Consider the following 14,915-nt stretch of genomic DNA (forward strand, 5'->3'; position numbering starts at 1 on the left):
ATCTCTGATGAATTTCGAAGGTATTAATGTGCAGAGTTCCTGTAATTTATTTCCGCAATAGATCCTACGTCTCGGCACCCATCGCTTCGACGCGGCCTTTTCACTCAGCATTCAAAAAAACCCTCCAGTTGCCTTCCGCCTGAAAAACAAGGAGCAGATATTTAGACAGGCTGAAAAGACTGTGGCACTGAAATTATTAGCGTAACCCTTGATGTGTCAGCTAGAAGTTTAACTAATATCAGCTTGACTTACGCATCTTCCTCACTCTCTCTCTCTCTCTCGTCCTGCAGGTTCTCCCCCATCACCATCGATAGCATGACCAGTCTAGTAGGGATGAATATCCCCGGTCATACAGGAACAGGCTGGTGCATCTTCGTCTACAACCTGTCGCCGGACTCGGACGAGAGCGTCCTGTGGCAGCTCTTCGGACCGTTCGGCGCCGTCAACAATGTCAAGGTGATCCGCGACTTCAACACCAACAAGTGCAAGGGGTTCGGCTTCGTCACCATGACGAACTACGACGAAGCGGCTATGGCCATCGCCAGTCTGAATGGGTATCGGTTGGGTGACCGTGTCTTGCAAGTGTCTTTCAAGACCAACAAGACCCACAAGTCCTGAACTCCCCTCCCATCACTTGTGTAGCTCCTTACAGCTCCTCTAATACTAAAAACCCACCTCTGCCCACTCAGCTACTCAAAACAGGAACACACCAACCAACAAACCCACAAAAAAGAACTGGATATGGCTTATAATATAACTTTGGACCTATAAGCCAATGTTGCCTAAGTATTACAAAATGACAAATTGAGAATATTCATTATTTGGAGACCCTGGAAGTGGTACAGGGATTCTGTTGTATATCTTCTTGAGTTCTCGTGGTTGTATTTACTTTAGTCTTTTTTTTTCTCTGTAAACAGTAGCAAAACCAGACCGCCCTTATTTTGAAGAAGAAAATGTCCTTCTTTAGATCGAACTCTCTTGGTGTCGATTCAGGATTTTTTCTTTCTTTTTTAAATCCGGATCCACTGTCGTTAGAATAACGCCTCCCTGGTAAGAGAACAGTAGGGGGCTCTTTTTAAAAAAAGAAGAAAAAAAATCAGTGATCATTCATTCATTTGTTTTGGTGTAAATTATTAGAGATCCCCAAAATGAATTGACAGGGATGAGGCCATCCCTTTTCTCTAATGCAGAAGATGTTTCTAGCATAGTTTTGGTTTTGTACTGCAAACAAAACACACGTCTGTCCTCACGGGGGATTCAGGGGGAAGGGGTGAGGGAAGGGACGGGCTAGCACTCCTGATGACACGTTGCGTCAAAAAAAAAAAAAAACTACACACACACTGTTGCCAAAGAGAAAATCTCTTTGCTTGAAAATGCGTTTAGAAAAAATGAAAAATAAAGAGAAAGAAGATCTATTTTTATAAATAATGATTCAAATAATTATTGAAGAATTTTTACAAGAATCTGGATTTGAAAAAAGAGAAAAATATTTTGACTGGCTAATTAGGGACGGGGGGAGGGGTCAGGTGCCACCTTGTCTTGTTCGTTCTGCCGTGGTACTTTTTAGGATCCAAGGCCGTTTGTTTTTCGGGGAGAACCTGATTGGCGATGGAAGAATTTTGTAGATGGAAGAATTTATCAAGGGATGCAAATTCAGGCAGGTAATTTTTCATAGCAGTAATTATTCAACAGCGATACCCAATAGGAGAGGTAGAGGGGTCTTCCCAGGCCAATCACATCTTCACAGTCAAGAGCCCAAAGCAAGGCCACTCATCGTCCACTCATTTACGTTAGACCATCCGTCTTTGGGATATAAGTAATAAAGATACACACGCGCGCACACACACTTCTTTCTCCATTCGGACGACATGTACATGGTTATGTTTAATTCGCTATGATTTTGTGATATCGCATTCGAGATGTACTTCCTTTAGCGATCAACAGTAGGTGCTATATTACATGGTTCACATATCTTAAATATCCAACTTTGTTGTTCTTCGTGTTGTTTAGAGAGAAAAAAAAGAAAATTTCGATGTTGGCATTATATTAAGCTGCTGTTTTTCTTCTTTCGTTGATGTTTATTCTTTCGTAATCGCCGTCGTCGGTGGCCGTCTGGTCTGGCGAAAGCCCAGACGAACAAATTTGGGCGTCCACGGCGACGTTCCTTTGGCTTGCTTACTTCTAGGTTATTTGCTGAGTGTACAGCGTTTGTCGAAATTCAGCGATAATTAGCTAGTTCTGTTAGTCTAGTATTTGTTTCCTCAAAGGATCTATTACGACTGTGTCTTTCTTTGTTGTGTACAAATAGATGATATATAGTCAACATTTTCTGTTCCAATATCTATATCTATCTGAGTTGTCACTGTTTTTCGTTCAGGATTGTCTTTTTTCATATGAAAACTTTATGAAGTGATGGTTCAGTTACTTAGAAAAACTCGTGAGGAATCCTGTTTAATATGTTGTCATGTCGCTTGTGAAGATAAAGAAAAAAAAACGCAAAAAAAAGAACTGAAAAATTGGATCAATTTATTTGATTTACCGCCGCAGCAAAAGAAATCGAACAAAAAGCTTCTTGAGAAAAACCTGTATTTATTTATTGATCGATTGATTGATTGTCTCATTGATTAAATTATTTATTTATCTCGATTATTTATTTATTTACTTGTTCCTTTCTTATGTTGTCTGTGTTTTTGCGTGATTCTGGTACAGGGAGGGGGGGTCTTTCTGAGCTAAAGGGAACAAATGACTAGGGGAGACGCTCTTCCATTAGTCCTGTGCACTGAGAAATTTTAGTACGTTTGTGCTTTGTACCAATATATCAAAATTACAATACAAAAAAATTTAAAAGTCAAAAACGAAAAAAATGTCAAGAGGGTTGGTGAGGCTCTTCCCTTATTAATAGAAACAGTTACTCGCTATGCATAACCTAGCCGATAGTTCAATTTGCTATTGCTTTTTTCTTGTCTTGTTAAACATAAATCTTTAAATCTTTTTCAATAAAGTTTAGTCTTAATAGAATGTTATAACAGTTGTTCTGGTTCAATATAACCTGTGATAAGTTTGTGTAGTTTTAAAAGCCACTTCCCGCCCTCCCTCCACACACTACCGTTGCTTCGTGATTAAACTTTTATGCAAAAATGTGGGTCTGAAATGTAGTTTCTCATGGATCTCGACGACGTTCATGTCAGGCTTTGCTGCCCTAATTTGATTGATCGATATGTGTCCATTGTTTTAGTATGATTCATCGACTCATCTGAACTGTAACCTTCATTTAAATCACATTGATACTCCAGGAAAAGGAGAAAAGTATAAAAAGCATTGACTCTGATTGTACTGGTTGAACAAAAATAGCTATAGCAGATAATATTTGATAGATGACACCTGTTATATATTTTCTAAGATATAGTCTATTTTGAAAGGTAAACTTCCTGAATGGAGAGCTCGGCTCTTGTTAAGACGGGTGTGAATGGTGGAGAGCGGAAAACAAAAGTCACGTTCATGAGCTGTCTTACATTCCTCCACCTCTAATGCCATCCATCCTCCTCTGCTCCGTCTCTAAGGGGGCGGCGGCGGTGGTGGCGGCACGTCCCTTCTCAAACCCCACTACGGCTGGGAGTTTGAATTATGCAACGACCCCAGTAGAATGTTGTTCTGATGTACGAACAAATTTCCTGCATTACGTCCTCCTCTTTTGGTTAATGGCATCACCCTCCGCGTGTCTGAGTGTGGATGACTGCACAGGAGAGCATCTAGGACGCGTGAGAGTTTGCGGGGGTGTTGGAAACGCGGGGCCGTGCCTCTATAGTGCGTGCCCATATCGCAGTGTCTCTCCCCCTGTAGCGCCTTATAGTGGCAGCCTGCCAATAGGAACCCATCAGCCAGTAGTGTAGGAGGGAAGGCAAAGTGAGGAACAAGGCTCTTGTCATAATTCATTTTCTCCTGAAATGTGTTTGTTTACTATCTGAAAAATCTATAAATCTTTAAAGATGAAAAAAGATGAAAAAAAAAGAAAAAAAAAAGTTCACCGGACCAAGCTGGTCTCTCCTACTTATGTTATTACTTATCTATCGATTATTGATTATTGTTACTATGATTAATATTATTCTCATTATCCTTATTCTTATTACGAATCAAATTACTGCGATGAATGACTTCATGTTATCCTTGCTAGTTTAGGTCATTTCTGAAACTGGAAACAAAATATGGAAAAAAAAATACTTGCTGTAAATGTTTTTTTCTTTTTCATAAAACTGTTGTGTTTGAATTATTTGTACTTTTGAATGTTGGGACAATAAAATAAGGTGTTGAAAGCTGTGTGCTGCCATGTTGTGTTGAAGAAAAGGAGGCTTGCTCCTCGTGTAACATGAGGTGATTTAACTAATACCCACTAATCTTTAAGATATTCCCGGGAAGTTTCATTTTCTCAAGACCCCGGAGGCACCAAATGTCACTTGAGCTGCACCTTTTTGATAAGAATTTGATCAGTTATCCCAATGAGCGTGAATGCCAGTGTTATTACTCACACAAAGGCTGAGATTGGCAGAGAGGCACGGAAACTTCCAGTAGGTTTATTATTCCATTAAGCAAATCCTAGGCTGTACTACAAAACAGACAGATGTGATGTAGTGAGACACGAGAGCACAGCGCCCCCTGTTTCCTTCCTGGAGAATTACTGCAGCTCTCTGCCCTTACTACAAGCAGCCACGCTTTCAAAACACACACGGTTTTTAATTAAAAAGCTTTCATGAAAAGCAAATAGCAGTAGAGTATGTGACCCTGGACCACAAAACAAGTCATAAGGGTCAATTTACAAAATATCTTCCTGGAAACATGATCTTTACTTAATATCCTAATATTTTTTGTCATAAAATAAAAATCAATAATTTTGACCTATACAGCTTATTTTTGGTAATTGCTACTAATATACCCCAGCGACTTATAAATACGACTGATTTTGTGGAACAGGGTCACGATATGGTAAATTACAAAGATAGTTAAGTTTTTAATTACACTCATTTAAATCTACACTCACATGAGAGGAAGAGTCCAGACACATCAGTCTTCTTGAAGAAATCTTGTCTTCTGGAATCAATAAAAACAATAATAATAAAATGTTAATAAAGTTTATCTAAACAGAAAAATTAAAACAAGCAATATAATAACACACTACATTACAGACACAACACAACCACAGAAAACAGTATAACAGTATATACCAGAAAACAAGGATAAATGCTGGGACATCAGAGGCCAAGTACCAAGTTTGTGTGAACTTGAACTGAATTTGTATTGTGGAAATAAACAGGATACAGAATTTGAATAAAGCATTAAATGAACTAAAAACCCAAGAAGCATATACAACTGCAACAAGTGTCATTTTTAACTAGAAAAGCTTTGTCAAACTTTAAGTGATGGATTCACAAAGTTCAAGATTGCTTATAACTTCTTGTAGTATAATAGTTATAAGGCTTACAGACAGATGAACAGATGTTTAAAATATAGAAAATGAAGAAGTGAAAGAACTGCTGAAACAAAAAGCCACTTTAAATGAAAGTTAAAGATGCTTAAAAACTCTTAAAGTGTAAGGTTTTATAGGCATCACAGACAGATAACCAAACACGTTTTGAAATATACAAATTTTATACAAATTTACAGATTTGTATCTATAAACCAAAAGCACTTCATTTCCCAGAATTCCATTAACTGTGCTAAATTAACTTCCTTTAATTCCTGTTAAACGTTCTCTGAGATATGGTCACCTCACCTCAAATTCCAACTCAAAAAGTTTTTTTTTTTTTTTAAAGAACAAAAACAAGATAAACAGCTTTTGGTAAAAAAGCAGCAGCGGATAAGTCTAAAACGACTAGGATGAAGCAGAGCCACGTGAATAAAATTTAATTTAAATAAAAAGTAAGCAAATATATTTAATTCATTAATCACCCCTGAAATAACAAGTGTAGCCCTATAAACTGAACAAACAACATTTGTATTGACGTATAACTGGATATGCAATTTGCCTGTGGTGGCATTTCTAATATCAAAATGTGGCGTAGGATTCATTAAAGCAAATTAGTATGGTAGTGGGTGCTCTGATTCACCACATGGATGGTTGGCCTCGGTTTGTGGCCTGTGGCATTGGGGTGGGCTGGTCTTAATGGTGGTCTGTGTCCTTGGAGTGGGCACAGCTCAATGCTGAGCTGAAGGGTAAAAGGGGTGAGGGGTGTGATAGAGCCATCAGGTCGTTCCAAGTCTCTTCACATCGTTAAGGATTTAATGAGGCAAAGCACCATGAAGGAAGAGAATCGGCATCATGAGTCATCTGCCTACTCTTTACAAAATTCCTTGACTACCTACAGTCTCCTATAACAAAGGGTAGGAGATCTGATCCGTCTGATATGGGATCTAACTGATGGGGCTCATATCTTCATTACACAATGGCTTCACCTTGTGAGGTATCTGCTGCGAAAAGACATGGCATGAAGTAACGCACATATCCTCCGTTTGATTGCTGTCTTCCGTAAACATCTGCCATGGTGCCATATGCGACAAATTATTATGCATTGCATCTCACAATCTGACACACATTTGCTCTGGAGATTAGGGGTAATGTCATTCACCATGAAATGGAACATGAAAACATTCAACAGCTAGACAGATCTCTCTTGATATGAACATATGACCGTACACACCTGCTGAACAGGTATCTCCACACATTCACCAATATTAAATAAACGCCAGTTGCTTTCATAGCCTGTTGTGTAAATGTATTTGCATTATATCAACCTTAAGTGTCCAAACATATATAATATAATATAATATAATATAATATAATATAATATAATATAATATAATATAATATAATATAATATAATATAATATAATGGCCACAAATTTGAAGGCAAGTATATTTCTTTAATTGTGATATTTTTTATAATTGCAACTTAATTTTCAAATTGATTTTATCATTTATTCACCACAGATACAACTTTATTGCTCATAATTTCTTTATTTTTTTTTGTTAGAGATGAAAAAAGCATATTCAATACAGCTTACATATATTTCTGTGCAAAAATGATACACATAAAATGTACCACTTCTATAACATGGTTTAGTATTTCAAAAGAGCCAGATATAACTTGATTAAACTGTCTAGTCCATATCCTGTAATGAAATAATATACTACAACCATTGGACTACAATGTAAATTTCATGAAAGATATATATATCTCTTACATCTACTAATCAATATATCCATCAAAAAGGCATCTTACACTTTAGTTGTGACTTTTTCACCCTGCTCCACGCCGAGCGCTTCATTAATTCTGCCATGAAGAAGAGCTGGGCAGCTGCAGCATTTCTGAGTTGGACAGTCTGGGGTTTGAGTTCCTCTCACAACCAGACACATATGGCCCGCTGGCTTTGCTCTCTCTGTCTTTCTGTCAGACGGCGTGTGGCCGTTCGCCTCCCTGCTAGGCTCTAGGGGCGAGAGAGATGGCAGTTTGGGTGGCAGGGCTCCTCTCTGGCCGGGACACAGGATCTGGTGCCTGTTTATTAGGAGACAGACGGCATAGGTCTGCTTCATTCGCTTCAGTCTTCAGTCTCAGACCAGGCGGTCCACCATCATCAGTACCACCATCCACTGGCATGAGTCTCCAACTTAGTAATCTACACACACATACATACAAAACATTTGTTATAATTTTATGAAGTTATAAAGTTTAATCGTTTTAATATTTATAAAAAAAAGAATACATTTGATAGTAATTTTGATTGTACAAATGCTACAGTAAAAACCTGTAATTGGTTAATGGTTAGTTTCATTACTACATACACAGTGAAAACCTGTAAAAGATCTAATCTAATTGGAAATTCTGTGTAATTTACTGTTTTTAGAAGTGAAAAAGAACAAGTCATCTTATATTTTACAGTGGAAAAACTGTAAATTTACCGTGCCAGAATTCTCTGTGATAGATCACATTTTCTACTTAGTTTTTTACCAGTTATGTAAATTAGGGTTTTAATGACATCTTATGTTGTTAAATTAATGTTTTTATTGCATGATTTTATCTGTTACCATGATGGTGTTTTGTATTTGGGTGTATGACAACATTAAAGTATAAAATGATGCTAACATATTTTTTAAATGTTAAGTTTTGGAAAACACAGATGCAGATTTTTACTGTAAATTTCACTGATTGTTGATTGTTGTGTGTGTGTGTGTGTGTGTGTGTGTGTGTGTGTAAGTATAAACAAAAAAACACTGATTGCTTTTTAAAACATTTTGCACAAAAAAACAAATAGCATGGAAAATAAATAGCATTTTTAGCCCCTTTAAATCAACACAACTAGAGTTATACCACAAGGGGGAAAAAAGTATGAATGTATGTTTTACAACTGCCACATTATAACTTTTATATATCAGCCTGGTATGATCTGGTCTCTGATCTTTTGGCTGAGCCAAAAACCAGTTTGAACAGGCTGTCAGACCAGCTAAGACCATTTAAAACCAGCAAACCAGCTTAGACTGCATGTTTTAGATTCTTTTTCAACAAGATTGTTACAGATATTTCCATTTTTATCCTAAAACCAGCTTAATTGTTCTGGACCTCATTCAGATTAATTACACTAATTGTTTAAGCAATCCACCAACTAGTCGTGGTTAAGCACAAGACAGAAATATCTACTGCCATTGGGGCCTCTTGTATTTACATTTTATGAGATCAGTATTTCTGGGGAAAGCTTTAATATGAGAATCAGTTAACCGTAAAATCAGCTTGACAAATTATCCTGGAGAAAATAGAGAATGGAAGAATGAATTCCCACTTTCAGAACATCCTGAATGGATATAAAGAAACAAAAGCAATTTCAGGTTTCTCTACAAATCTGATCGAGCCCTCTCCCTCTGTCTGATCTCACCTCAGTTTTTTTCTCACCCTTCTGCTCTTTATCTTTCGCTCTGCAAGAGGCTTTGCTCTGGCCAGAAACCCTCTTCACATTCTCCAAGATCAGATTTGAATATCTCTCCTCAGCACTTGCTGTTTTCCACCATCTGTCACATACAACAGTGAAGCCTCTGAGCCAAACCTCCATTCAGAGGCCCATGAATTCTCACTCTGTATTCCAAACACACACACACACACACACACACATACACACACTGCATACTGGGGCAAGAAAGATAGCCAGTTCCTAAATCATTCACACACAGCCAGTCAGCATAGTTCATGGACCCAGTTGACTCTGAGCCAATAACACACACCTGCTAGTTCTGAGACATTCAACATCAAACTTTCCTCTACTTGATGGAGGTTTGATGGCTGCATTCACAGTCAGAGACTGACAACTATTTACTAACAGATGCAGCTCTCAAACTGTCCTGTTCTTAGTACAGCCTACTGAAGCAGTATTTTTGTATAAACAAATAACCAAAGGCAAGCTAATTTTTATACAGCGATAATCATAAATCATAGCTGTAAATATAGCTCCAAAGAAAATAATACACATAATGTGAAACTGTATCAAAATTGATTAAATATTTAATGAACATTTGTTACAGGTTCTTTAGAGTAACCATCAGTGGCTGACAATAATAATACATTAATAATATATTAAAAACACAATTTTACTACCATTCAAAATAAGTTTGCGGTCAGTATGATTTTTTTATTATTATTATTAGTTTTATGACAATAAAGGCATTTATTATTTTACAAAATGCTTCTATTTGAAATCAGTTCTCTTCTTTTGAACTTTCTATTCAACAAGGAACCCTGGGGGGAAAAATGCATCACTCTTTCCTCAAAAACATTAAACATCACAACCATTTTCAACATTGATAATAATTATAAAAGTTTGTTAAAGCTTCTTAAATCAGCATACTTTCATGATTTCTGAAGGATCAGGTGACACTAAAGACAGCAGTAATGACTGCTGAAAATTCAGCTTTACAATCACAGAATTAAAAGATTTTAACTAAATTTGATAGTAATTAATTTTTTTATTTTTTGCAAGTGATAGTAATTTGAACATATGGATTATTTTAACGATCGCCTTGATATATTTCTGAGCCTTGACTGTGTAAGGATCCTTGCTGTCTTTGGAGGGTCAGAGAGCTCTGGGAATGCATCAAAAATATATTAATTTGTATTCTGAAAATGAACAAAGGTCTTACAGGTTTGGAACGACATTGTCACGGTGTGGTGCAGGAGAGAAGCATGTAACAAGGAAGATGATGATACAAAGTCTTTAATAATCCACATAGGGGTAATCCATAGGGAGAAGGCAGAAATACACATACTGTACACATAGACGAGGCCAGACAACCAAACACTGAACTGAATGCAATTTATACCATTAATGAGGGGGATGACAAGACACATCTGAACATAATGACACAATAAACATGGGACACGGAACACATGGAGGGAAAACACAACATAATGAGTCCAGGGGAGTGACAGACATGAGGGTGAGTAACTTATGACATCATTTTCATTTTATGATGAATTATTCCTTTAAGCTGTATTTGTAATATACTTTAAAATAGTTGTTTTAAATATTTGAAATATCAGTTTAATGTTATTTTAATAATATTTCCCAAATGTTAAAATTTTTACTGTATTTTTGATAAGATACTTCTTTAAAAAACATTTAGCGTATTATTAAAATTGTATTTATTTGTATTTCGTCTTCAGTTTTGAAAACACCCCGACATAAACCTAATTTTCCCAGCCATGTTTAAACAGGCTGAATATTTACAGAAGGTCAAAGTGAACTAGAGATCTTAGCAAAAGTATCCAAATTGCTGATGAAGCCGGTGTTGGAGAGCACATTCATTTAAAACGATCGTCCTGAAGATAGGATTTAACAAAGCTTGAAATTTTAATGCGCATTCCTTCAGCTTGGGCTGTAAATGTGGCCTGTGGAGTAAAGCTGGAGATAACTCTCTCTCATACCCTGATCTTTTGTCCTACTCTGTGCAATATCCAAACTATCTCCAGAGTAATACCCACTTATTTTTCTATAAGCCTTGAGATTTTCTAGGTGAATGAAAGAGAAAATATATCTCCCGTGCTCAATCGTGATATCAGGGTTTTTGATCCAAACAGGGACATTTCTTTTTTTAAGTGAAAGATGAGATATATGTTTTGAACAAGCAGATACGTACACAACTGCACAAACACATGCACACAGTCCTGCTCCTCTTGTTCATGGGTTTCACACCTGTCAACACTCCTAGTCCAGCCCTGAATCCTCTGTCTCAACTGAGAGTACAATGAATGAGAGACCTGTTGGTAAAGAGCAAATATGGCAGCAGCTGTCTAAAGTTGCTGCAGGCAAAACATCCAATAGAAACCAAGGGGCAATGATTAAATAAAGAATGGACCCTGCTGTAAATATCAGAGAAGCCTACAGGTACACACAAACACACGGTCCTGTATCCTGACGCTGTCTGTGGCCAAGCTGAGGGGAACCAATCATCAGCCAGCTTGTGGAGTACTGAATTAGTCGTATGTCAATCACAAAATGACTTTAATTTGGCCTGTAATCCACAATGAGAAGAAAAGCAACTAAATAAAGACACAAGCTATGCATATACACACATATTTTTTTTAGAAACTAAGGAAGTCAATGTCTACCATCAACTGTTTGCTTATTAAAATTCTTTAAAATATCTTCTTTAACAGAAAGTCTTACAGGTTTGGAGCAACTTGACGGTGAGTAAATGATGACAGAATTTTCATTTTGGGGTAAACTAACCCTTTAAAGGGCACCTATCATGTAAAATAAAATGTTTTTTGAACATAAATGTGTGTTGGCAGTGTGTACACAACCACCCTATAATGATAAAAATCCACCGCTCCTTTTTTAATCCCCATAAATCATGACCGTTGATGGCATTTAAAAGCAGCATTCAAGTAAGAAATGTCTTCTTTTTAGAGCTACAGAATTTATTATTTCAAGAGCCGTGAGTGATTTTCTGTTTTTATTTCGTTGTTTGGGTTATATGGTCATATCTTACGCTACTATCACTTAATCCACAGATCTAATATAAACATATAATTTCTTTCCCAGCTGTTTATCCTCACAGACATAACAGACTGTGTTTTTGTAACTTGTGTTTGTCTTCAACAAACTTGTGTGTATTTGACAGCTTAAGCGCAATAAGACATGAAAGAGAACTTAGTTTAGGCTACTCACATGCTGTGTAACAGACAATTTTTTGTGTGTATGTGCGTCGAATGTGTGCACTCCATAAAATCTGATTTGTCTTTAAATGCATGATTTCAGCACGATAGACATAATAATCAAAATCAACCAGATGTTTTATTTTGTCAGTTAGATTATCTGAGGTAGGAGCTATAAAGGCACAGCCCTATTCTGGAAAAGGGGGTGGGAAGCAGCAGCTAATTTGCATTTAAAGAGACATACATGAAAACAGCCCATTTCTGCTTCAAAAAATTGGCATAATAGGTGCCCTTTAACATTTTATTAATAATAACAAATTTTACATTGAACATTTTGGTCACTACATAATGCCAGTATTTTCACTTGAGTTACTTATTATTCATAATTTCCATGACTACTTTACAGCATTTTAAAATAAAAATAATAAAGAATGAGTAGTTGTGTCCAAACTTTGGACTAGCGGTGTAAGTGGGACACACGACCGACAGCTTCTCTCACCTGTTGAGAAACCTGTTCTCTCCTGCTGTCACTGCTGTCTGTCCTCCACGCATCACTTCACTTCTGGGTCAACATCAGCACACCTCCTACTCACCTCCAATCAAACACAAGAAAGCATGCATACACATATCTAACACCATTACAGTTAAGTTGTTCTTCATATGTGCTTAAAGCTGGTCAAGTGCACAGGACAGTCCCTATGGTCTATTCTAAGTAAAGAACTAAAGGAATAGTTCACCCAAAAATAAAAAAAATGTGCTGAAAAGCTCACCTTTCAGGCGATCCAAGCAGTAGATGAGAACCCTTGCTCACTAATGAATCCTCTGCAGTGAATGGGTGCCATCAGAATGAGAGTTCAAATCTCTGAGCCAGTGTTACAACTGACAAATCTAGTGAAGTGAAAAGCTGTGTATTTGTGCTAAACAAATCCATAATTAAAACATTTTTAACTTCAAAGTGTTGCTTATGTCTATTCATAATGTTGCTTAAAAGGTAAAAAGTCATCTCATCAGACGAGAAATATGCAAAGATCAAGCACCATTTATACTGTAAGCGAAAAGTTTTATAAATCAACATTAGCTATATTTTTAAATTACACAATTTATTAATTACTAAACCATATTAATAAATGCCATAAAAAGTTGTTCATTATTACACTAAATCCATGATAAAGTCATATAAATTCCTTTAAACAGTGTCAAAAGAGAAAGTATCTCAGTATAGTCAACTAGTGAAAGCTCTGAGACTACTATAAACACCTTGTAGCGTTTTCTCTGCGTTCAGTGCCCCATGAGCACCACAGAGGTGTCAGGATATATTCGGATGTATTTAATAGCACAGGTGGGTGGTTGATGAAGTGGTGGCCATTTTAAGAGATCAGGCCAGAACATTGGTGTGAACAAGCCACTCGTGCTTATGAAAAAAGAGAACGAGAGCAGACGGAAACCTCAGGTCAGCCCCATCATAAGCTCTCGGCTGCCGCTCCATATAGGCGAGTGGCCCATGCTCCAGTGCTTTTAAAACACTCTACCCGAGTCGGGCTGAAGAGGGCTGGGCAGACACGTGGCTCTCTAGCTGCTGTATTTACAATCAGCTCTCATTAGCTTTGCACACCAGCTCTCTCTATCTCGCAGCCTCTCAGCCTGCCGGTCAATTACAATCAAATTGAACGAGTGGCTGAGGAGAGAGTTCAAATCTTGACCCCTTCTGTAGCACTGCCCGGAATCTTGATATGGGTGCTGGATTAAGAACACTACATGCATAGCTAAAAAAGAGGATAGTTCATAGGATGGCGGCATAGAGCAGGGGTTTTCAACTGGTGGGTCGTGACCTACAAATGGGTCACAGATCTATTCTGATAGGGTCGATAGGGTAAATTAAATTAATAAATACTAATCATACAAAATAAACAGGCCTAGCCAGTTTTCAGTCAATTCCACATCTAATACAATTCTGTTGATTCTAAGGTTTGCTTAAGACTACATTTAACAGTGTCATTGAATGAGATTTTTAAAGATTAACTTTTAAGATTGACAACAACAAAGGTCATCTAAATGTAAAATGAGCATGTACATCCAGTATTATTGGGAAAAAACACTATATGGTATCTTTACAAGGTTTATGGTTTCAGCATCCCTATTTTATTTTTTTAAAATAAGATTTCTGTGCTAAAGTCCCAAATTCATCTGTCAATAAACAGAAGTTAATCAAATTAGACAAAGGGCAGTCAGTCAGATTTTCTTTGGAGTAAAATAAAAAGTAATGGATGAATTCATTTGATCAAAAGACAAAATAAAATACATATTTAATGTTACAAATGATTGCAATTGTAAAAAAAAAAAATGGATATATATATTTCTGAAACTCTCAGGATACAAGTTATACCGTCACAGGAAAAACATAATATTTTTTATTTTAATTTAAATATTTTTTTATTTATTTAAATAATATTTTAAAATACATTAAATATAAAAATGTTATTATAAATTGTGATACTATTTCAAAATATTACTGTTTTTACTGTATTTTTTATCATACTTGATCATGATTTTGTCAACATACATACTTAAAAAAAAGCAGATAAATAAATAAGTGTTCATGATTAACTTTAGTTAAGTTGAGCTGGATATTCATAAGAAATCATGAACAACTCTATACAAATAATAAGAAAATAGGACTCTACATTATATACATGTTTTGTCCAGTGAAATATTAACTAACGAAACCAT

General features: G+C 36.5%; 1 protein-coding gene across 8 annotated transcripts in view; it reads left to right on the forward strand.

Annotated features, from left to right (window-relative positions):
• Positions 1-4,314, forward strand: part of elavl4 (ELAV like neuron-specific RNA binding protein 4) — a 77,280-nt gene extending 72,966 nt beyond the window's left edge. For all 8 annotated transcript variants that reach the window (XM_026269221.1, XM_026269222.1, XM_026269219.1 and 5 more), the window contains one exon: positions 291-4,314. In XM_026269221.1, the coding sequence (XP_026125006.1) occupies positions 291-618 (328 nt within the window). In that variant the 3' untranslated portion in view covers positions 619-4,314. The remainder of the gene's footprint in view (positions 1-290) is intronic.
• The last annotated feature ends 10,601 nt before the right edge of the window (positions 4,315-14,915 follow it).

The sequence above is a fragment of the Carassius auratus genome, chromosome 8, assembly GCF_003368295.1.
Source record: "Carassius auratus strain Wakin chromosome 8, ASM336829v1, whole genome shotgun sequence".
Classification (NCBI taxonomy): Eukaryota; Metazoa; Chordata; class Actinopteri; order Cypriniformes; family Cyprinidae; genus Carassius; species Carassius auratus.